The sequence below is a fragment of the Meriones unguiculatus genome, chromosome 9, assembly GCF_030254825.1.
Source record: "Meriones unguiculatus strain TT.TT164.6M chromosome 9, Bangor_MerUng_6.1, whole genome shotgun sequence".
NCBI lineage: Eukaryota > Metazoa > Chordata > Mammalia > Rodentia > Muridae > Meriones > Meriones unguiculatus.
In genome coordinates this window covers 61,912,385-61,934,839 of record NC_083357.1, presented here as the reverse complement: position 1 = coordinate 61,934,839, position 22,455 = coordinate 61,912,385, and the positions used below count along the sequence as shown (strand labels likewise).

Below are 22,455 nucleotides of genomic sequence, written 5' to 3'. Positions count from 1 at the left end.
CAGGTATGTACCTATGGAGGGCAGAGGTCAACCTCAGGTGGGATTATAAGGACATACCATCACACATAGATTATTTTCTTTTTAACATGCATGGGTTCTAGGGATCCAACTCAGGTCCTCATGTTTATAGACCAAGCACTTTACAAACTAAGCTGTCTCCTCAGCACTACCCTGTTTTTAAATATGTATTTAGTCAGCATTTACATCTGTGACCCTAGAGTGCACAGAGGCCTGAAGAGAATACTGGCTCCCCTGGATCTGGTGTTACAGATAATATGAGTCACCATGTAGATATTAGGGATTGAACCCATGTTCTCTGAGAGAGCAGCCAGTCTGTTTAACCACGGAGCCTTCCCAGCCCCTTTCTCTTAAAGACCATGTCGATATATACTACTTTATGTCTCAAGAAAAACAAGATAACATTACTATACATGACAGTCACTGAATTAATAAAATCAGTGCTTGAAAATTTAAAATGAAGTTTTCTCAAATACTCTGGTTGAAATGAAATCTGATTTTAAAACTTTAATCCAATTACTTTGACTTTTCAGAAACAGAAATGTTTGTAAGGTCTGGAGAGATGGCTCAGCTCTTAAGAAAGAATGCTTGCTGTTCTTGCAGAGGGCTTGTGTTCAGCTCTCAGTACACACATCGGACTGCTCAAAACTCCCTGTAACTCCAGCTCCAGGGAATCCTATAACTTCTTCTGACCTCCACAGGCACCACACATGTGCATACACACCCAGACACACATGTATATACATAAACAAAAGTTTGTACTTAAAAAAAGTAAAAAACTTTTTGAATCCTCAAGAAATTTTCATAGAAAAACCTATAGCTAGCATGTGTTAAGTTCTTCCTGTACGCCAGAAGTCCTGAGAGCTCAGGTGCATCATGCTCTAATCTTCACAACAGCCCTGTTGGATACTGTGTGATAACATCATTCATTTCCTGTGTAGTTCTCCCAGAAAGTATAAGGAATTTGCTCAACCAGTAGCATGAGGACCTAGATCCAGAGCTGTGTGACTCCAAAGCCCATATCCTGAGCACTAGGCCACATGTAAAACAAACAAGAAACCACTAAAGACTAAACACTTCTAACTGGCAGACTACTAGGGATACAAAACACAAGGATGAACAGCAATGAAGCCAGCCAGTTTACTGTTTCTGAGAAGTTACGAGTCTAAGCTAGATCTCAGAGAAAATGGTCATCTTTGCAGAGGTCAAAAACAAGAAAAGCAGTGAAGACAGAATAAAAAAGTACGCAGGGAACAAAATGAGTGCCTGAGCCATGACTACCCATCTCTGGCCTCCTTCTATGACATTTTGTTTCCACACACACTACCCTCTAGCTACACTAAATATTGATCATCCTGCAAATGGGTGACATCCATACACTTCCACAAGCTGGCACAAGTGGTGCCTACACACTAATTGTTCTCACCTCCTACTTAGCACAGAAACCATCAAGCACCTCTATGGAATCCTCTTTTGGCTCTGGGAAAGGCCATCTCTTCCTTTCCACACTCTGTTTCACGTTAGCATCCCTCCCAAGTGCAAAGCAGACTGCAAGCTGCTCTAACTTGTTTAAAGAACATAATGCATACTATGGATTCTTCCTCTGAACTGACTTGAAAAACAATGGGGTGATAACGTTTGGAAAGATATATCAAGTATCAATTCAAGCTCCATCCCCAAGACCATATCACCCAAAGAAAGATGGCTGTGAGGCACTGAGATGTTTGCTCTTAATTGAGACTCAATGGGATTCTCTGCCTCTCACTTTATCTTTCCTGGATCACCAAACATAGCTCATCCAAGCACAGCTCACTATCACCTCCTGGGCTGTAAGCCCAGCCCACATGGATCTTTGACCTGGTTAATGCAGTTTCACATGAGCCAGCAACAGCCACAGTCATTGCTTCCCACTCTCCTTCCTCCCAACCCCCACCAGCTATCTCTTGCTCTCCTCATTCTCCTCCTGGCTACAGAGTGAGCAGAGAGATTCTGAGGACCCCCTTATGCTCTGAAGCAATTCTCTTTCAAAGTCAAGCCCATGAAGTCATGGGCATTTCCTACTCCAAGGGGGAGGGCTTTTTAAAACCCAGGTTCCAAGTTCTGCGTTTACCTCCCCTGTCACTTCACACCTGGAACCAAACACAGAAACCCAAAATTTATTACCTTAAAAAGTGTGGAGGCGGGGGGGCGCGCACATAAGGCTACAGTCACACTCGTACAAAGTCAAGACTCACAGCACCTCTGCTTGTCTGTGGCTCTGGGTGGTGAGATGAGAGGCAGCAAGGCACAAGTACAGACCTGTATCATCACACTGCCAGCTCTAAGGACCCAGAACTGGCTGTGGAAAGCTAGTCCATGTAAACACATGTCACAAACAGCATGGCTAGATCATTCTCGACTACAGTTCAATTACAAACTTCTCTGAAGACAAGCTATTATGTCTGTTTCCAGAAAGCCACAGCACTCAAGCATCCAAGCTTTACCCTTTGGGGTCAAGAAGGTCTCGGACTTTTTCATTGTAAATTTCCATGTAGGACACTTCAACTTTAAAGCTCTGTTCTTCATTTTCCTCTTTCTGGGTTCGTTCGAAGAGTCCACTGCAGAGTCTAGGGATTAATCCAGGCTGGTCAGCTGTGCCCATCATGGTGTACGACTTTCCAGACCCTACCAAACAAAAAGCAGCCATTAATACTTCTTGGAGAAGTTTAAAGGCATCTAATCCTCTATTTACAATAAATGCTTAGGACTTAGCAAAATGCACAATATAATAATATATAATAATAAAATATAATAAATATACATATATGTGAATAGAGTAAGAAATACATTTAAACATAATAAGAATGGAACACACAGAAGCTATCTATTTCTTATATAAAACAAAATAAACATGGTCTAGAAAGAAAAAAAAACCTTGCCGGACATGATGGCTCATACCTTTAATTCATCACTCTGGAGACAGAGAAAGAAAGATCAGGAGTTCAAAGCCAGCCTCCACTACTTGACAAATTATCTCCAAAAAAAAGAAAAAAAAGAAAAAAAAAAGACAGACAATAGTGTAATATAGATATTCCTAACTACTGAAATCAAAGTGCAAAAGACACAGGTACCCATGGGCTTCGGGGCAAATCAGCGTACTGAACTCTTGTAATAATGTACAGAACAAAAAATAATCTTCCTCTAATATAAGTATTTTCTCCATTGTAACAGAAACACATATTCACTGAAGAAGACTCAAAAGCCAGCTGTGGTGGCACACACCTATAATACCAGTGCTCCAGAGGCTAAGGCAGGAGGATACCAAGGTCAAATCCAGGCTGGGCTATAGAAGTAGAGCCTATCAAAAGAAAGAAAAAAGTAAAAGAAGGAAAGAGGGAGGGAAGGAGAGAGGGAGAGAGGGAGAGAGGAAGGGAGAGAGGGAGGGAGGGAGGGAGGAAGGGAGGGAGGGAGGGAGGAAGGACAGACGGGACGGACAGACAGACCAGAAAACACGGACAAATGAAAAGGGGAAAGATTCAATTACCACAGTCCTACGACCCGGAACCAAGTGACACTTAGGTATAACCTGCCCCTCCCAAATGGCTCTGCAGTATTTGTGTGCTTTCAGCTGCACAAGTTGCTGCTGTGTCACCTGTCACAATAGCTAAAACTGCTATTTCCATCTTTCCAGCTCCTTCCTAAAATGAGCACAGGGCAATTCATCATGCCAACCCTGTGAGAAAAAAATGAGGCAGAAAGCCCTATCTGGAAATAGACATGGGCAAGAGAAACTGGCACTGCCTGGCTCAGAATTTCTGTTCTTTTTCACGCAACACATGATGTCCAACCCCACCAAAAACACTGTTCTATAAAGAACAGTGTCCAGTTGGACAAGTCACATGATGAGCCATTACGGAAGCAATTAGTTTTACTTAAAATTGGTTTTCTTTCTTTAGTTACAAAGTGTGTACATCTACAGTCCCTGCCAGACATGACTGGTAAGATATTAACAAGTGTGTTTTTTCAAAAGTACTTCTCTTTTAGTTTTCTTTAATGTGTATGGGTGTCTTGCCCACATGTCTATGCACCATTTGTATGCATGGTGCCTGCAGAGACCAGAAGAGGGTGTCGGATCTCCTGGAACTGGAGTTACAGGTGGTTGTGAGAAGCCATGTAGAAGTTGGGAATCAAACCCAGGTCCTCTGGAAGAGCAGCAAGGGTTCATAATCACTGAGCTGTTTCTCCAGTCCTACAACTGGTTCTTTTGGTATTCTGTCATGATCCTCAAAGCACTACAATATACAGACACAGCCAATAATAATAAGTTCAGTGGCTGTAACTCTGCAAATTATTAAGAAGAAAAATTCACATGGGGGGGAAAATCAAGAAGAAAAGGGATTTTAATCCTAATTTTACTGTGCTGTCTTAGAAAACATCCCATGGCCTAATTTCATCACCTGTGAGAGAAACTAACACAGGGAAAAAAAAAAAAAAAAAAAAAAAAAGGCAGTACAGCCCAATCAACATGGCTTCATCTTCGACTTCATGGAAGGATGTTTAAATGTGGGAGAGTATGCTAGTTGATGTACCTGTCTGTCCATAAGCAAAGATACACGCATTGTAGCCATCAAATGCATTCTGAAGGATGTTCTCCCCAAGGCACTTGAAGACATCATCTTGACCTAAACAACAAGAAAATATTTTTAAGGGCAAAGAACACATGTACAAATAAGAAAGCAAACAAAAATCTCTAAAATAAAATTGCAATCTGCTTATTTATTCCCAAACAAGGTCTTTAAGGTTGATAGATGCTTCCAAAAGCTTCTGTCCCACAGGTTATTTCTAGTTAAACTGAGAAGGAGAGTCAGTAAAGAGTTCTCTCTAAACATGCTTGAACAAGGACATATAAATTATGCCACACAATGCAGAGCTTAATACCTACTTGTTTTATAGTCAACGATTAAGATTCAACAATTTTCTCTATTATATGTGTGTCATGTGTGTATATATGTTGTCACATGTGGAGGTCAGAGGACAACCTTAGGAGTTGGTTCTCATCATTCACTATGTGGGTGCTGGAGATTAAACTCAGATCACCAAGCCTGGTATAAGCATGTTTATCATCTGAACCATCTCACCCGCCCTAAATATCTGAAATTTCAACTTAGGACCTAGATGTGCCTGAATTTAACTAGATACTTTATTTTTATTCAAAGTATGCTACAGTTCAAAAAGAATCATGCACATCAATTACTCTCTCTCTCTCCTTTTCATTTTCCTTTTCCTCATAAAAACTTGAAGTTGCATGACCTATAATTCACAACAGTTAGAACAAAGAGTAAGATTCTGGAAACAGGAATAGAGAGATGGTTCATAAGTTAAGATTACTTGCTGTTCTTACAGATGACCTGAATTCAATTCTCAGCATCCATACGGAGAAATGAGGATGAAACAGTTATCTTTGGGAAGGTAGTAGAACAGGGGCAAAAGGAAACTGAGAGGGGTTGTGGTACAGAGGGAAGAGAGACACGCTGGCAGGCCTGAGGAAGCATTACAGAGGTTTTAAGTACTAGAACGTGGACTCCTGTGTGGGCTCCTCCCGCCTTATGACAGGCCCCTCTAAACCACTTCACAGATATCATGGGAGGCTACATGATATAGCTCCTAGTCCCATGAGATGTATGAGAGGGCCTCCATGAGATCCTATAGTCACCTCACACCAAGAACATCACACTCAAGTGGCTCGGTCCCCAGACAGCACAAAACCTTTCATAGCAAATGCTGGCAGCAGCTGTCTGGACACTGTTTAAAAGTTACACCAAATGACACATGGGAGTGGATGGAGAGCATAGCAAAATGCCTCCACATTACTAAATGCACAGGAAAAACTGACTCAGTTACCTGCATACTTCTCTCGGACAGATTCATCCATGGACCAGAAACAGTGATCATAAGCAAATATCTGTTGCAGAGGGAACATAAAAAGAGTGCATGAAGAACATATTTTAACATCACACACAGTGCCATTATAATAATGCACAGCATTGTTAGCCAACTTACTAGTTAGGACAGATGGCACAAGCCTATAATTCCAGCACCTGAGGGGCTGAAGCAGGAGGATAGGCGAGTTTCAGGCCAGCCTGGGCTACACAGTGATCACGTTTCAGCTGCCCACCCCTCAGAGAAACACCAATACTTGATGCCAGAGAGTAGGGGTTAGTGATGCATATAGTCCCACAGTGACAAGTGTGTGATACAGATCCATCTTACATGGAAAACCAGCTGCAATGGTAAGCAAAAAGGAAGCTTGTGCGACAACATGTACAATAGCAACTATGTGTGTGCAGCTGTAAAAAGAAAGTTTGTTTTTACTGCTTGGTTAGTTGGTTTTCTAATTTCTAATTAATATTCTCAGTCATTCTCTCTGTCTCTCTCTGTTCCACTTAAAGTACCTACCCAAGTTTGCCACCACTTACTTTATTGTACTGGCTGCTTTCGTGTCAACTTGACACAAACTAGAGCCATCAGAAAGGAGGGAGCTGTAAGGCATTTTCTCAAGTAGTGATCAATGGGGGAGGGCCCACTGTGGGCTAAGACAAGTTGGTATCAAGTGGGGTATTACTATGACAGATCTGACCGTGCTTGGGCAGAACTGCGGAAGGACGTTGGAACTTTGGGCTAGAAGAGCCACTGAATGTTAAGAACTCAGTTCATTAGGAGCTTGGAAGAGAAGAATGTTGAAAGCAGTGCAGAAGAGGGAGGTCTGGCTTATGAGGTTCCAGAGTGAAGTTTAAAGACTCTATAAGGGCTGTTTGCTATTTTGAATTCAAATTCTGCTATTCTGGTCAGCTGGGGCTAAAGAGTCAGCCACAATTAACAAGGGACCAGCAACATTGAAGTGAAACTTTTATATTACATAAGCTAAGAAATTAGTGGTTCCTGAGGCCAGCATCACTGAGAGGAAATCTCAGAAGTGTTTTCTAAAGAGCACAGAGAAGCTGTGTTCCAGAAATGGCCGAGACTGTATCTCGTGCTGGCCTCAGAACTTGGTAGTGTAGAAGTCACCCAGACAATACTGGTCTTGAAGGCATGAAGGGGTCACTGAAAGCAACTAAGGCTTAGCACTGTCAGGGACCGGGAGAGGCTGCACGCGTGAAGATGCATCCTAAGGAGCAGTTGAAAGCCCAGGACTGAAGGGGTCATGCAGAGAAGCTGAGGCATGGCACCATGAAGAGAGCCCATTGGTGAAAGTACAGCCCAGCTGCAGAGGACACCAGTGGTTTTGGAGATCCAGTATCAGCAGACAACTACGAAAAACAGCAGGAGCAGTAGAGTGGAGCCAGCCAGAGCCTAGAAGACAAGCTGTGTGGGGGTTGCAGAGGGTGGAACACAGGAAGTAACCCAAGCCCCTTGGAAAAACCCAGAAGATCTTGAATGGATCCCAGACATTAAACATTGTGTTGTTTATACATTTGGAGTTCAGGTTTGCTTTGGTTTGAATGTAACTCTGTCCTGGTTCTTCCCTCTTGAAGTAAGAAAGTATTTAACTGAATTGTGATTTTTACAGGAGCTCACAGCTGAAAGACTTTGACCTTTTCAAAAAGATTTTGGATTTTTAAAGAGTGGATATTTTAAAGAAACTGAAATGTAATATGTTTGAATTGTAAACACTAGGACTTTCAAGTTTTTGTGTTTTTAACGTGAGATCTTGGGGATGAATAAGAAAGGAGGGTTGTGGCTTAATAGTAATGTGTTTGTGTGTCAAGGTACTGGCTGTCAGTTGTACTGGCTGTTTGCATGTCACCTAGATACAAGCTACAGTCATCAGAGAGGAAGAAGTTTCAGTTGAGGAAATGTCTCCATGAGTTCAGTTTTACTGGCTGGAGTCGGTTGTACTGGCTGCTTGTGTGTCAACTAGATACAAGCTAGAGTCATCAGAGAGGAAGAAGTTTCAGTTGAGGAAATGTCTCCATAAGGTCCAGCTGTAAGGCATTTTCTCAGTTAGTGATCAATGGGGCCCAGGCCATTGTGGGCAGGACCATCCCTGGGCTGTGGTCCTGGGTGCCCCTAACAGGCTGAGCAAGCCAGGGGAAGCAACCCAATAAGCAGAATCCCTCCAAGACCTCTGCCTCCAAGTTCCTGGCCCGTTTGAGTTCCTATCATGACTTTTTTTGGTGGTGAACAGCACTGTCAAAAGTATAAGCTTAATAGATCCTTTCCTCCCCAACTTGCTTCTTAGTTGTGGTGTTCCATTACAGCAACAAAAACCCAAACTGAGACACTAGCACAACTTAAAGAAAGAAAGAAAAAACTTGAAACAGGGACTCTTATTTACAGAAGTACCACAGCTAAGCAAAAAGTTGGAAACTAATAAATAGTAGTTTTTATTTACCGAAAACACTCTAAGTAGCTCCCTTTAGGTTTTAGCAATTTTGTAAACTGCTACAAATATCTTCTAGCCCAAAACTTCATGAAGTCAGATGGTAATCACACTATATTCATGCATGCTCCATTCACAGATCCAACTTAATGAGTATTTTATACAAAACTAGAGTAAGTCCTGGTAGCTCCAATAAGTCCTGGTAGCAGCTGTTTAAGTAGCTAGTATCTTATTACAACTTTAGAACCTGCTCCGTTTGTCAAATATGGTGCAGTGGACACTGGCTTCAAGAGGCTGTTTGCTTCTTTGGCTAATGAACATGCTTAGCCTCCCCAGGAAACAATTTGTTGAATAGTTAGGAGTGAGCTTGGGTGTAGCTTAGCACTTGTCTAACATGTACAAGGTAGTAGGTTTGATCCCCAACCATCACGCAAATAAAATGTACTAACTTGTTAATGGTAAAGTTGGAAGTCGGGTTTGGTATGGAGCAGGTCACCTTTTAATCAGAGTGGTGTTCATGTTTTTAGGGCTTTCCATTATAAGTAGCAAATACGATCCTATTTCTTGAGTTTGAGCTTTTTTTGGTTTTTGTTTTGTTTTGAGATCAGGGTGACCTCAAACGCTCAGCGATCCACCTGCTTCTGCCTCCCAACTACTGGGATTAAAGGCATGCAGCACCCCAAATCCAGGGCTATTTTTTTTTATTATGAATTATTCAGAGGAGCATACAAAGCAATGGGTTTCCTTCTGGCATTTGTGTCATTTCATATATGTGCTGTTTTATTTCCTCCCTCCCCCAATGTCCTCCCTTGTTCCCTTCTTTCTAAATAAACACAGTTCTTTAAATCAAAAAGGTTTTCAATGAGCAGAGAAGAAATACATATTCACAGTAACAAATTCCACAGAAAATATAAGATAAAAATAAGACTGGTGAAATGGCTCAGAGGGTAAAGGTGCTTGCCACCACACCTGACGACCTGAGTTCAAGTCTCCAGGCCTCAACTGGTAGAAGAACAGAACTGATTCCCAAAGTTGTCCTTTGACCACTAAGTGCCTGACACAGCATACACGTGGCAGGGTAAGCATGTACAAGTGTGCACACACATGCTTCACACACACAATAAATTAGTATTTTTAAATAAATAAATTAAGGTCTCCAATTTGCCAAGTTCACTTCTCCCCCCAAGGAAGCAATCTTAAGGGTGTAGACTTCCCCTTCCGGGCTGTCTGTCTGCAAAGCATTTTCTCTAAGCAGTGAGAACAGTTCACAGAGTAAAACATGGCAAGCTTTTAATGCTGGGAAGTGGTTTCCTCACATCTTTACTGGCCTCCATCTTCTGCTCCAATAAAAAGCATAATTAACCCAGCACCCTTTCAAAGCAAAAATGAGGTGACGTTCACAAATATAAGGAGACCAGTAGCACATTCAAGCACCATTTAAAATGTCATTAGCGATCCCAAAATATTTCAGCAACAGTAACAACACAGTTACAGCTCAACCACAGGCTATAAAACAAAAACAAGCCCAAGAATGTAGACAAACTGACTTTCCTGGAAGGACTAAGTAACTTCCGAGAACTGTCCAGTTAAAAGCAGGCTTCGTGCTCACTCGGAGGACCTGTCAGAGTAAGACCCACAGGCGCTCAGCAGTTAAGAGCACCTGCTGCTCTTTCAGAGGACAGTGTTCCCAGCACCTACATGGCAGCTTACAACCATCTGTAACTCCAGCCCCAGGGGATCCCACAACCTCTTCTCAACTCCATGAGCACCCGATATGCACATGGTGCACACATATCACAAAGACAAAACGTTCAGACACATAAAATGAAATACATCTTTAAAAGAAATGTTAAGGGCTCTGAGGAGACAAAGAAGCCAACACTCCCGACAAAAGTTAGTTTCGTGAGTAAAGAGGTCTGCCGCCAAGCAATCCCCGGAGTCACATGGTGTCAGAAAAGAACCAATGCCTGAAAACTGTCCACTGACCTTCACATATGCAGTGGAAATGCAGTAAGATGTGCAACACACACACAAACACACACAGAAATTTATTTTTTAAATGTAATTTTAAAAAAGTTTCAAGGGTAGTCTCAGAATTTGGTGCCCATGTAAAATGCAAGCACGGCCCCTAGAGGAAGCTGGAGCCTGTCATCAGGGCTCCATTGGGACCCCATGGGTCTGGCAAAGCATGCCAGCTGCCTAGGAGCAAGAAGAGCTGGAAGGCCCAGGGTGACCACAGTCTGGAACAACAGTTTCATGCTAATCTATGGTGCCAAGGAATCTGTGTTGGGTTGCTAGGAGTCTGGGCAGAACTGGCCAGAGCACACTGCTCTCCACAGCCCTACAGTCCAATCTGTGCCAATAAGCAGCTCTGGTGGAGTCATGAGATAGCCAACAGCTTATACTGCTTTTATAAACCTGCAGGAAAAAGGAATTTTCACTTTTGAGATGAAAATGCCCACTTCTGCAGGGATGCGGACAGGAATCTCTACAAGCATCATGGGAAGAACTCTTACCTTCGGCTGGCCCCTGAGTTCCGGAGAGCGGTGTTGCCATGGACATAAAAGAAATGGGACAAGGGTTAGCAAAGAAGTGTAGTTTAAACAACTCTTTTGAACAGTAAGAGATAATAATCGTATGTAAATCTGCAATAAGAAAACAAATACTAGCCAAGCACACATACCTATAACTCATCCCCACAGGATGGAGGCAGGAGGATAAGGAGTTTTAAGGTCTGTCTGAGCTACAGAGCAAGTTCAAGATCAGTCTAGGCTACAAAGATTCTGTCTCAAAGGGAGAGAAGATAAGAAGAGGGATAAGAAGAGGACATGAGAAGGGAAGGTGAAAGGGGATGAAGAAAGAAAATATAACTATTGAAACCAAATAGTAAATGAAAAGTAAATTAATACTAATGAAGGGAGGGAACAGATGACAGCTGACTGACCTGTGTCCCTCCAACAGAAAGGAGGACCTGAGCACTAAGGGAGCCTTAGGGGAGAATCCTGAAGTCCCAATGGCTCTGTCTCTACCTCTTTGCTCATCCTTGTATATGATCTATAAATAATCTTTCTTAAACACTTGACTTCTGAGCCAGGCACAGTGGCACCTCTCTGTAGTCCCAGATACTAGGGAAAAGAGGGTTATGCCAAGAGGACTGTAAGTCTAAGGCCAGCCTGAGCTACATAATTAAATCCTGTCTCAGGCTAGAGAGATGGTACAGTGGTAAAGAGCACTGGCTGCTCTTCAAGAGAAGCACCCACACGGCAGTTCACAACTGTCTGGAAAGCTGGTTCCAGATGGCTTGACACCTTCTTTTGGCCTCCTCCACCACCAGATATGGCATGTGGTACACAGATATGCATGCAGGCAAAATACATATAAAAATAAAATAATAATTACAATATGTATACAATGTCCTCCCTGCATGTGTGCCTGCAGGTGAGAAGAGGGCACAGATCTCATTATAGATAGCTGGGAGCCACCATGTGATGCTGAGAATTAAACTCAGGACCTCTGAAAGAGCAGACAGTGCTCTTAACCGCTGAGCATCTCTCCAACTCAATTACAACATTTTTTTAAATCCTGTCTCAACCACCATCCCCTCCCACAGAAACTACCTGTTGTCTGATTTCACTTTTAGAAATTTCCTGAGGTTTTACACAGCAGCCACTTAACACTTTTACCTGTCGAGACCTTTCTATCCAATGGAACTTCTGTTCTGGATCAGAAAAAAAAGTTACATTACAGAAACAACTGATTTCTTGCCAGGGAGCTCCTATTCTCTAGGTCACCCAGTACATGGCCTCTTAACTTGCCGAGTCACTTCAACCTCCCCTCAGTCCATCTGTCTGAAACTGCCAGAAAAATAACTAAGGCCTAAAATCCAACAAAGAACTCCCACAGACCCTTCACCCCAAATCCCAACTGTTACCCCTGAACCAGGCTGCCTGCACGTCCTTCCTCTCCACAGACATAAGTAAACATGCACACTTCTTTTCTCCTGGACCAACTGAACGCAGCATGCCTTCCACCCTGAGCACTCAAGTGAAGGATAATCAAGTTATTCCAAATACCAGCCATGCTCATTTATGTTCACAAAGCAAACTCAAAGAATAAAAGACAGTATGTTCTCTTGGGGTTTTGTTGTTCTTTGTTTGTTTGAAATGAATTCCCATGCTAGCCTAGAACTTAGTATGTAGATCCAGCTGACCTCAAATTCATAGCACTTCTCTCCTGCCTTAGGCCCAAGGTGCTACCATTAAAGGCAGAGCCACTCCTGGCTCAAACAAGAATAGTGATTCTGGCCTGAAACAAGAATAGTGATATCTAGTCCTTCTCAGAGAATCCAAACACTCAGCCTAAGCTTGAGTAAATACTACACACAAATGTCCCTATTAATGGTCTATCTACTACATGCTTTCTTGTTCCTTTGCCTCATAAGATTTTCTTATAAAAGAAATCTGGTATTTATGTGTACCAAATGACTTATGATGTAAACAATAAACGTCTAGTAAATGGTGACAAGTATCTAGAGGTAACACATCTAACAGAGCTCAGGTGTTAAAGAAGGTCTGTTTTTCTAACTAACAAGTCATGGGAAAACTTCCCGACAAAAAGCCCTAGACCAGCAAGACAGCTCCGAAGGTAAAGAGGCTTCCTGCCAAGCTAATGCCCTGAGTTTGATCCCTGGAACCCACACAGTGGAGGACCAACTCCCACAGGTGTTCTCTAACATCACACATATGCACCCTCACAAGCACACAAGAAATAAACGTAAAGAACATTTTAAAGCCTTAGGAGCTATAACACAGGTCACTGTCAAATGCCACCACTGTTACAGGTATTTATAAGCAAAGCAGATTCTCAGCTCTGGACAAAGTGGTTAAAAACGTAGCCATGCATATGAGGTGTCCGCAGGCCAAGGACCCTGACAGCACAATGCTCCTACAGGCTCATGGTAACTTACAGGGAATGCTAATGCTTCCAGACTTACAGGTGAGAAGCTGAAGATTCAGAAAAGTTTAAGCACCATCTAATGTAATGGGTCTTCTAACTCCTAAGCCCACAGTCTTCATCTCATGTTGGTCAACATGACCAGGACTTAAAAGAGTCCCTGAGCCACACTCACCAACACTCTTATGAACAATGGCACCTCCAATGGGTTCATTCCCTCCACTTCAACTATTACCTATGACCTGGTTACGGTTTTGACAACTTGACACAAGCTAGAGTTATCTGGAAACAGGATCCTCAATTGATAAATGCTGCTATCAGGTGACCTGTAGGCAAGTGGGGGGGAGGGAATTTTCTTGATTAACAATTGATGTAGAAAGACCAAGTCCCTTGTGGGCAGTGCCACCCACGCTGGTGCTCCTGAGTTGTATAAGAGAGCAGGCCAGGTAAGCCCTAAGAAGCAGGCCAGTAAAGTAAGCAGTGCCCCTCCATGGGCTCTGCTTCAGCTCCTGCCTCCACGTTCCTGCCCAGAGTTTCTGCCCTGGCTTCCCTCAGGGATGGACCATAACCGTAAACTGTCTGATAAAATAAACCCCTTCTTCCTGAAGTTGGTTTTGGTCATGGTCTTTATCACAGCAAAAGAAAGCTATCTAAGATAAGCTACCATAGGGTTCCCAGGTGGAGCGTAGGCCAGTATTTTGCTATTTAATATGTATATGAAAATTCTTGTCTTTTCTGGGAATAAAAACATGCATCTAGTATAATATTTCAAGTTTAAGTAAAATAAATTTTTAAAAAACTTTCTAAAATCAGCTTTTCCTAAGAGACAACTGAGAAATATAAAACTGAACATATGACTCACTGCAGAAGAATCCACAGACTCACCTGAATTCAAAGCAACTCAATAAAAACAGAAACAAACCAGTAAGTGAATTACAAGGCTACATTTCCAGCTAGGAAGTCTGGGAGCCCTAACAGCAAAGCTCAGGTAACCTACATGGTCACAGGATACCCCAATACATAATTACAGTTCTGTACAAAAATAAGTAGGTTAATTAATTGCTTAATTAATTAAACAAGACACTGTCAACAGGGAACTGAAATCCCATGCAGCCACTGCGCACCAGTCCCAGGGTTCCTTACCCAGAAACCTCAGTGAGCCCCACTACAGGTACTCTTGAAGCAAAGAAAAGCAGGCAGTTCCTGGCCCATCCAAAGTGCTGGCACAAAGCATGTCCACCACAGCCTTCATTTCTTAGCCCTGCTCAATTAATTTTCTCATTTTTTAATTTCATCTTAAGTACTTTCAAACTTACAAAAATAGTGCAAAGAACTCCTACAAAGGCTTGCTCAAGCTTCCCCACATGCTAATACAGAACCCCAGTCATGTGATCAAAGTCAAGGCAAATCTATCAACATACAAGCTATTAAGTAACAGCCACTTGTATCCAAATTTTGCCAACTATGGTCACTGGTGTATTTTTCCTCGTCCGAAGACCTGGGCTGTTTGAAATTATCACATCTCCTCCAACCCAGGCCAGTTTGGCTATCATGCACACCTGGAAGCACTGGCCACTCTGGCTGTAGACCATCCTTAGACTAGTTGCCTAATGCTTCCTCCTGACTCAAGAGGGCCTGTGTGCTTGGATAAGTATCAACACAAATAGCAGATGCCCTGGTACATGCATCCTACCATGTGCAGGGTAGAGTGTCCAGGGCTCATTCTGCCTGGCCGGCAAGAGTGTGACACTCTTCACACTCTAAGGTTACTGTTCCTCCTTGTGTCCTTGATATTCATCCAATAGGATCTCTGAGATCAGGCAGACCCTCTGTCTCATCACACTTCCAATGGTAAACTTTAGTGTCCTAATGTAACCCTTGTCTGCAGTGACTAATGTGTCCCAAACAGTAGGGAGACAACTACAGCACTGGACACGAAAATACTAAGGATCCAGGTGGATCAGCTCTTTCGGACCAGGTCAGTTTGAGAAACAATATACAATGTGGCTGCAGCTGGGGATCCTGTCTAGGATGTACAAGGCTCTGGGTTCCAATACCAGCACTGCCTAGGCCCCACATGCAAAAGCTGAGTATTTCATTTAAAAAAAAATGTTATCTATGATAAACTATTCTCTTACTCTTTTTTACTGATCTTGTTTAGGGGCCTGTGTTCACTTCTCAAATAATAAATTATATCATGAAAATAAATCAAACTATATTCCTAGGCTCTAGACTGGTGATAAAGATGTTTGGTGATGACTTTATGTATATTGATAATCTCTGGGAATGTTTCATTAATACCTCTGACAATGACATAAATAAAATTGATGTAGAATATAAAAATAAGTCACACAATATTACATACACTTAAAACATAGACATGTCAAAATGAGTTATAAACCAACTAATTACCACTGTCAACCAATAAAATTCAAGTATTATCACCTCTTTTGTTCTCCACTATTCTGTGTATGTGAGTTTGTGCATGCATGTGCATGGGGGGGGGAAGGTGTCTCTTATTACATATTCCTGGTTGGCTTGAACTTACACAGGCCAGGCTGGCCAGGAACTCAGAGGAATCCTCCTACCTCTGCCTCTTAATGGCTGAGGTTAAAGGCCATCCCACCATCCTGTCCACAATCATCTCTCAATTCTAAAGCTTAAAGGAACTGAAATGATCACAGTTATAAATATGCATACGCACTCATACACATCATGAGGAGCTTGGGCTGGGCTCTAACTCAACCTGTAGGATGCTTGTCTAGCATACATGATGGCCTGGATTCCATCCTAGTACCGCCTAAATCAGGCACAGTATCACATGCCTAAAATCCCAGTACTCCAGAGGTGGATCAAGGTCATCCTTGGCTACATATCAAATTAGAGGCCAGTCCCCTATATGAAAGCCTGTTTGAAGAAACAAAGCAAGAAAACAAAGAGCTCATTTTAATCCAGCCATCGTTAAGTAATGATGCTGTTTCCTCTTTGGGACTCAACTGGCAGTACCAGCAACCAAGCCATAATCTATGATAACAGCAAGTTTTCTCTCGTCAAGCCTCCCCCAACCTCCTTTCTACACACAGAATAAAGCTGACAGGACTAAAACCTTGTACTGGAGTGAACTCATGGTGTTTCTCAACCTTCACAGGCAAGTCTCTGTAAAAAATCTGGATATCACTAAAATCCCAGTCCCCTTTTTTTCTCAACACCTGGAATATTCCATTCAACTTTGAAGAATACTGAGCATCACTGCTAAAGCATGCTCGAAGAATTGAGAGGCCTTGGTATCTGAAAACACCACCAGCAAAATAACCAAACTACTAGAACTCCACATGACCTACTGGGGAATTCTACAAAACAACCAATGCTGTTCCAAAGAGGTTCCATCAACGGATCATCTAAGAAAAGAAGAAAAGCTGCTTAAGATAACCCATAGGAATGAGAAGCTTCACTGGCTTACCTGTTCTGCTCTGTACAACTCTTCAGAGTGTGTGTGTGTGTGTGTGTGTGTGTGTGTGTGTGTGTGTGTGTGTGTGTCTGCTGCTGAGAACTGAACTCAAGGCCATATGCATGAATCTTAGGTAAGTACTCTACCACTGAGCTACATCCCCAGCCTTATGCAACCCTCCTTACTTACAGTAAGAAGATGAACAATAACATAAATAATTGCAGCTGGTGTGGTGGCGCACACCTGTAATCCCAGCACTCGGGAAAGGCAGAGGCAGGTGGATCTCCACGAGTTTGAGGACAGCCTAGTCTACAAAGTGAGTCCAGGACAGCTAATGTTATACAGAGAAATCCTGTATCAGAAAAATGAAAACCAAACAAACAAACAAAAAAAGACACCCATTCCAATTCCCTATCAGTGACATGGAGGCTCACAACCTCCTCAGTACAACTAAAGAGGTCCCTCCACTCAGGCTACCTCAGCACTTCCATATGCTCCATTCTGACACCCAGACAGGGCCACACTGCCACTGCGGCTGCCATCTGACCCGCACCCCCTGCTTTCTTAAGCCCTCCTACAGAGCAGAAAACCCGAAACCAAGCCATCTTTCTCAAGGACCATCCACAAGAAGCCACACCACAGTGAGCCATGAGCCAAACTACCTCCACTGTACACTGACCACCCATCTCTTGACAGTGGGACAGCCTGTGACCTAGGGAGAACGAGGGTCTTCTCTTATCACAGACCAACACAAGTAAATACCTCCTGCTCTCTGTAGGCAACCTGGCCCCTGCCAACACCCAAACTACACCATTCACCCGGCTTTCCTTCCCCACCCACTGCCTGCTCTGGGGAAGTCTACATGACTCTGTCAGCCTTGACCCAAGATGCGAACTCCTTACTCATGTGCCACTTCCCAGCTTGACTAAATTTTCCCTGGCTGTAACTATTCCCTAAACATCCCTGATATGACTCTCTTACATGTCACAGTGTCTATGCAGAACAGACCGTTCACCACCAACCCTCCTTCTCCCAGCCACCAGAAACAGTAAGGGAAATGAAAAATAAAAAAACTAATTTCACAGTCAAGAAACTAGGAAACCTTTTAAGCTGATGGATATGATACTGAGACAGAAAAATATATCCACCGAATTTAAAATAAAATAAAATAAAAAATTGTAAAGGATGAGAAGTGAGTGCACCAAGTATCCCAGGAAACAGAGGAGAATAACCCTAAAAGGAAACAAGCAAGCAATGGGCATCTGTTTGAAAGGAGTGGGCAAACCCTCCTGGCTCCAACTGCCCTTAAAAAACTCAGGTCACCACCTCCAGCACAGCCCTTGATAAAATGTCTCAAAATCAAGTAAACTGTTCAGCAACTTTCTTCTGCTACAATCTACAATCTACACTACACCAGCTCAGAGCAAAGTGACAGCTGAGACAATGACTATGGCACAACAGTTAGTGTAGTTTGTAATGGTTAAGACTTTGGACACCAGGAAACATTGATCTTTAAACTACAGACATTCAAGAATGACTAACAACTGGTCACTAACAAATCACCCGCCTTTTCTCAGCTGTCAAACACACATACCAGCAGAAAGACTATAAATTGACTGCCCAGGGCTGGAGAAACAGCTCAAGAGCACTTGCTGCTCAACCATGAAGACAGGAGTTCAGAACCCAGTACCCACAGCAGATGGATACAAACACCTGTAACTCCACCTCCAAGGGATCCAATGCCCTCCTGTGGCCTCCACGGAGACCTACACATACATGCGTATATATTCACAAATACATACATAAAATGAATACAATCTTTTTTAAAAATAGTCACTGTCTGCCTTCATTATAAAAAGGTCTAAATTTGGCCAAAGAATATTGATCTATTCTCAGTGCCTCTTGTAAAGCAGATAATGAGTGATACACACTCACTTGAGTAACTACAAACTCAAATGATATCAGGGGTTTATATAGAGCGATTACCAGAACTTTTTGGACTAGAAGTAGAGGAAACTTGTGACTTTTACTTCTTTGAGTTCTCATGATGTCTAACTGTCTGAGTCTGCATTTTCCTCCTTATGTGGACTACTATGATTAAACTTCTAGACTGGGACACAAGAAAAAAATTTCACCAACTGGCATTAACTAACTGTCCCAACCTCCCAATTCATCCTGCACTTCAGTCTCCAACACAGCCCACAATGCACTGCATCCAATTCTCAGAGTACTGACCCCAAGTGGAAAATTAGAAGGTTTCACATTGGGAAATTTGGGTTTCCAAATTCTCTTGACACTGAGAAAATCTAGTCAAGTTCCCCCGCAGCTGCATTCAACAAGCCCTATCAGAAACAGACTCCAGTCCCACCTAAAAAGCAGGTTTCCTTTTTTGCAGACAGGAAGGCAGTATAAGCAACTTACTTCTTTACACCCATGAAGAGAATGACCCAACAGCTCCCACCTGCCCAGTAAATAATTTGATATTCTTTAAAACCTGGCTAGGGATGCATGTAGTTCAGCTGGCAGAGAGCTTGCCTGGCATACACCAAGCTCTGTGTTCAATCCTGAACATCACATAAATCCAGCATGTGCCACACACCTAAAATCCCAGCGCTTGGGAGGCAAAGGCAGGAGAGCAGTAAGTAGTTCAAGGTCATTCTCAGCTACACAGCAAGTTTGAGGACAAATTGGGCTACATAAAAATTTGTCAAAAAAAGAAAGAAAGAAAGCAGAGAGAGAGAGACTCTCTCTAAGCAAGGGACCTCCAACCCAAATGTCACTCACAGAGGTCATGTCACCAAAGTTAGCTGCTATCAAATCAAACTCAAGTAATGAGCAGGGGCAGGTCTAGGACTCAGACTGAAGTCAGGAAGCCTGGGAACCTCAAAGAAAAAAGCAACACCATATGTGGGGTGTGTGACATACGTGTTCATACATGCTGCTGCACGGGCAATGGTTCATTTCATGATGCAGTATTGTCTGCAGTTCAAACTGGCTAGCATACGGAGAAAATTTGAAATGTCTAACTCATTACTATAGTTACCCCCCCAAATCTATCCCTTAGCAAGAGTCTCCTAGGCTTCCTTGGGTTTAACTAAAGATTCAACTTCCAAGTGTGTCCAACTTCGTACCTCACAAGAAAACCAAACAATTCAGTGAAGATTGCTAAGGGTGGTTTCCACCTTTGCAATGTCTCTCAAGCCCACAGGTTCTTTTTCCTCCTCACTGTCACTCATTCAGCAAATATGTGCTTCAATCCATGTGGTTCATGGCTTTTGTTTCATTTTGTTGGGAGGAAGGAAGCGGTAGACTTTTACCCTCAAACTAGCATCTGCAACCTGAAACAGATTAGGATACAGCACTACCAGAATTCATTAAGAGTTTCTGTCCTGGCCTATGTCTGGCAGAAAAGACTAAAGACAGGACAGAACACAGCTGATGACAACCTCTGACCCTGAACTTCTGCAGCAATAGTCAGGCTGTGGTAAAGGACACCCAGCTTCCCTTAATTTTTCAATATCAACAAAAGAACACCACACATACATACTCCACTTCTAGTTAGCCTGCTTCCAGCTTCCCTGGCCGACAACCCTGAGCACCCTGGCACAGCACTCTCTACGTGGATGACCTCTATGCTCTGCTGGGTGAACTTTATTTAGTAATCAGAGACTGATCAGCTAACATTTTAGATTTTTAAAAAATGGAGCTACTGAAACCCAAATATGAATGGAAGGTATCAACAGAGTAACACTGAGTTGTAAATGTGTATCTCTATCATCAGACATGTGCCAAAAAGACTAAAAAGGAATAAGCATGAGAAGAAAAAGTGGGGAGCAAAGCATTGCTGAATGTTAAGAAGAAAATTGTGTAATCCCAGCCCTGGGAGAAGACGCAGGACGATAAAGAGTTCAAGGCCAGGGCAGCAAGATGGTTCAGTGGGTTAAGGTACTTGCTGCCAAGCCTGATGACCCAAATTCAATGCCTGGGACTCACATGGCAGAAATTGAGAACCAACTCCTCCATGTATGCCTTGGCAATCCATGCCTAAACACATACACATAAAATAAATAAATGTAATAAAGTAATAATTTTTTATAAAGTTTGCCAGGTGTTAAAAGTGCACACCTTTAGTGCCAGCACTCAGGCCACAAAGGCAAGAGGATCTCTGAATTCAAGGCCAGCCTGATCTACAGAGTGAGTTTCAGGACAGCCAGGACTACACAGAGAAACCATGTCTCAAAAAACCAAAAACAAAGTTCAAGGAGAGCCTCTCCTACATAGGGAGCTCAGAACCATCCTGGACTACATGAAACCTAAAAATGGAAGATATATGCATAGCATCAAGCACTATGGAAAAAAACCAGAAGGTACCTTTTGTCTATGACTCCATTTTCTGTGTTTTGAAATGAGGTCTCACTGTGTTGCACATTGGTCTCAATCCATCTTCCTGCTTCTAGCTCCTGGAAAGCTGGGACTATAGGCATGAGGCACTGGACTATGCATGCAGAGTCCCTTTTGCATGCAGGATCAGCCCTATCTACTTGACTCTCTGCCACTCATAAAGCCTCCACATGCCTAACCTCAAAAAATCAAGGAATGAGCGCCCTCTTTGTGGTGCATCCCAGATGGGCATCAACCAAATGCCATTGAAATGGGACAGGCTTAGTTGAGTTATAAACTTATTATACCATAAATTTCATCCATACTTAGCATATATAATTCAATAACAGGTGGCTAAATACCACCTCAACAAAGGATGCTTAGAATACCTCCATCATCCCAAAGGCTCCCTCATGCCCCAGTATGTCAGGTCCAGGTTCTACACTAGCCTCAGGCCACCACAAGCCACTGTAGATTTGTTTCTTCCTCTCTGTCTTCTCTGGACATTTATTAGGAATAGAAGTACACATGATAATGTCTCTTGCATCAGGTGTCTTTGATGAAGCCCACTTGTGAGGCTCATTCCTGAGCAGTGTGTTATCAGCACAGGCTCCTTTTTATGCTATACTGTATTTCGTCTATTCATTATCAGCTGGGCCTTTGAACTGCTTCCAGTTTGGGGCCACCAAAAAGCGCACTGGGAGGAACATTCAACAATAAGTCCTTGTGCACATATTTCTTTTTATTCTTCTTGAATAAATAAAAGAGATACCTAAGACATAAGTGTTAGGTCACACAGTGTAGGTGTTTATGCCAGAAATATACTCAAGTTTTGGAAAAGTCAAACTACACAACACGTGCCTGTTACTGACTGACGTGTCACCAGCAGCACATGAGAGTTGGCACTGTCTTTTTGATAACATTCAAGTCAGGACACAGGAGGCATTTCACTGCCGCTTTTGTTTCTTCTGAGAAAGAATCTGGCAATGTAATCCAGTCCTCCTGTCTCAATCTCCAGGATGCTGGGATTATATGTGCTACCATGGTCACCTATTAAACTCTGATTTTTAATTTTTTTAATTATGTGTATAAATGTGTGTATATCTACATATGTGCACAGGAGTGTGGACACCTGCAAAGGCCAGAAGAAGTCATTCGAACCCCCTTGAAACTGAAGTTGCAGGTGTCTGTGAGCTGCCCACTGTGGGTGTCAGGAGCCAAATTTGTGTCCTCTGCAAAAACGGTATGCATTCTTAACTGCCCAGACATCTCTCCGATCCCCTGAATTTTAAAACTA

At 42.7% G+C, this 22,455-nt stretch overlaps 1 protein-coding gene across 3 annotated transcripts in view; it reads right to left on the bottom strand.

The window, feature by feature from the left end:
* Positions 1–22,455, bottom strand: part of Kif13b (kinesin family member 13B) — a 158,466-nt gene that overhangs the window by 96,632 nt on the left and 39,379 nt on the right. For 2 of the 3 annotated variants that reach the window (XM_021654289.2, XM_060391317.1), the window contains exons 3-6: positions 10,894–10,906; positions 5,899–5,959; positions 4,587–4,679; positions 2,502–2,682 (exon numbers count right to left, since the gene is read on the bottom strand). In XM_021654289.2, coding sequence (XP_021509964.2) covers positions 2,502–2,682; positions 4,587–4,679; positions 5,899–5,959; positions 10,894–10,906 — 348 coding nt within the window. The remainder of the gene's footprint in view (positions 1–2,501; positions 2,683–4,586; positions 4,680–5,898; positions 5,960–10,893; positions 10,907–22,455) is intronic. The other variant, XM_060391318.1, reaches the window with a different exon arrangement.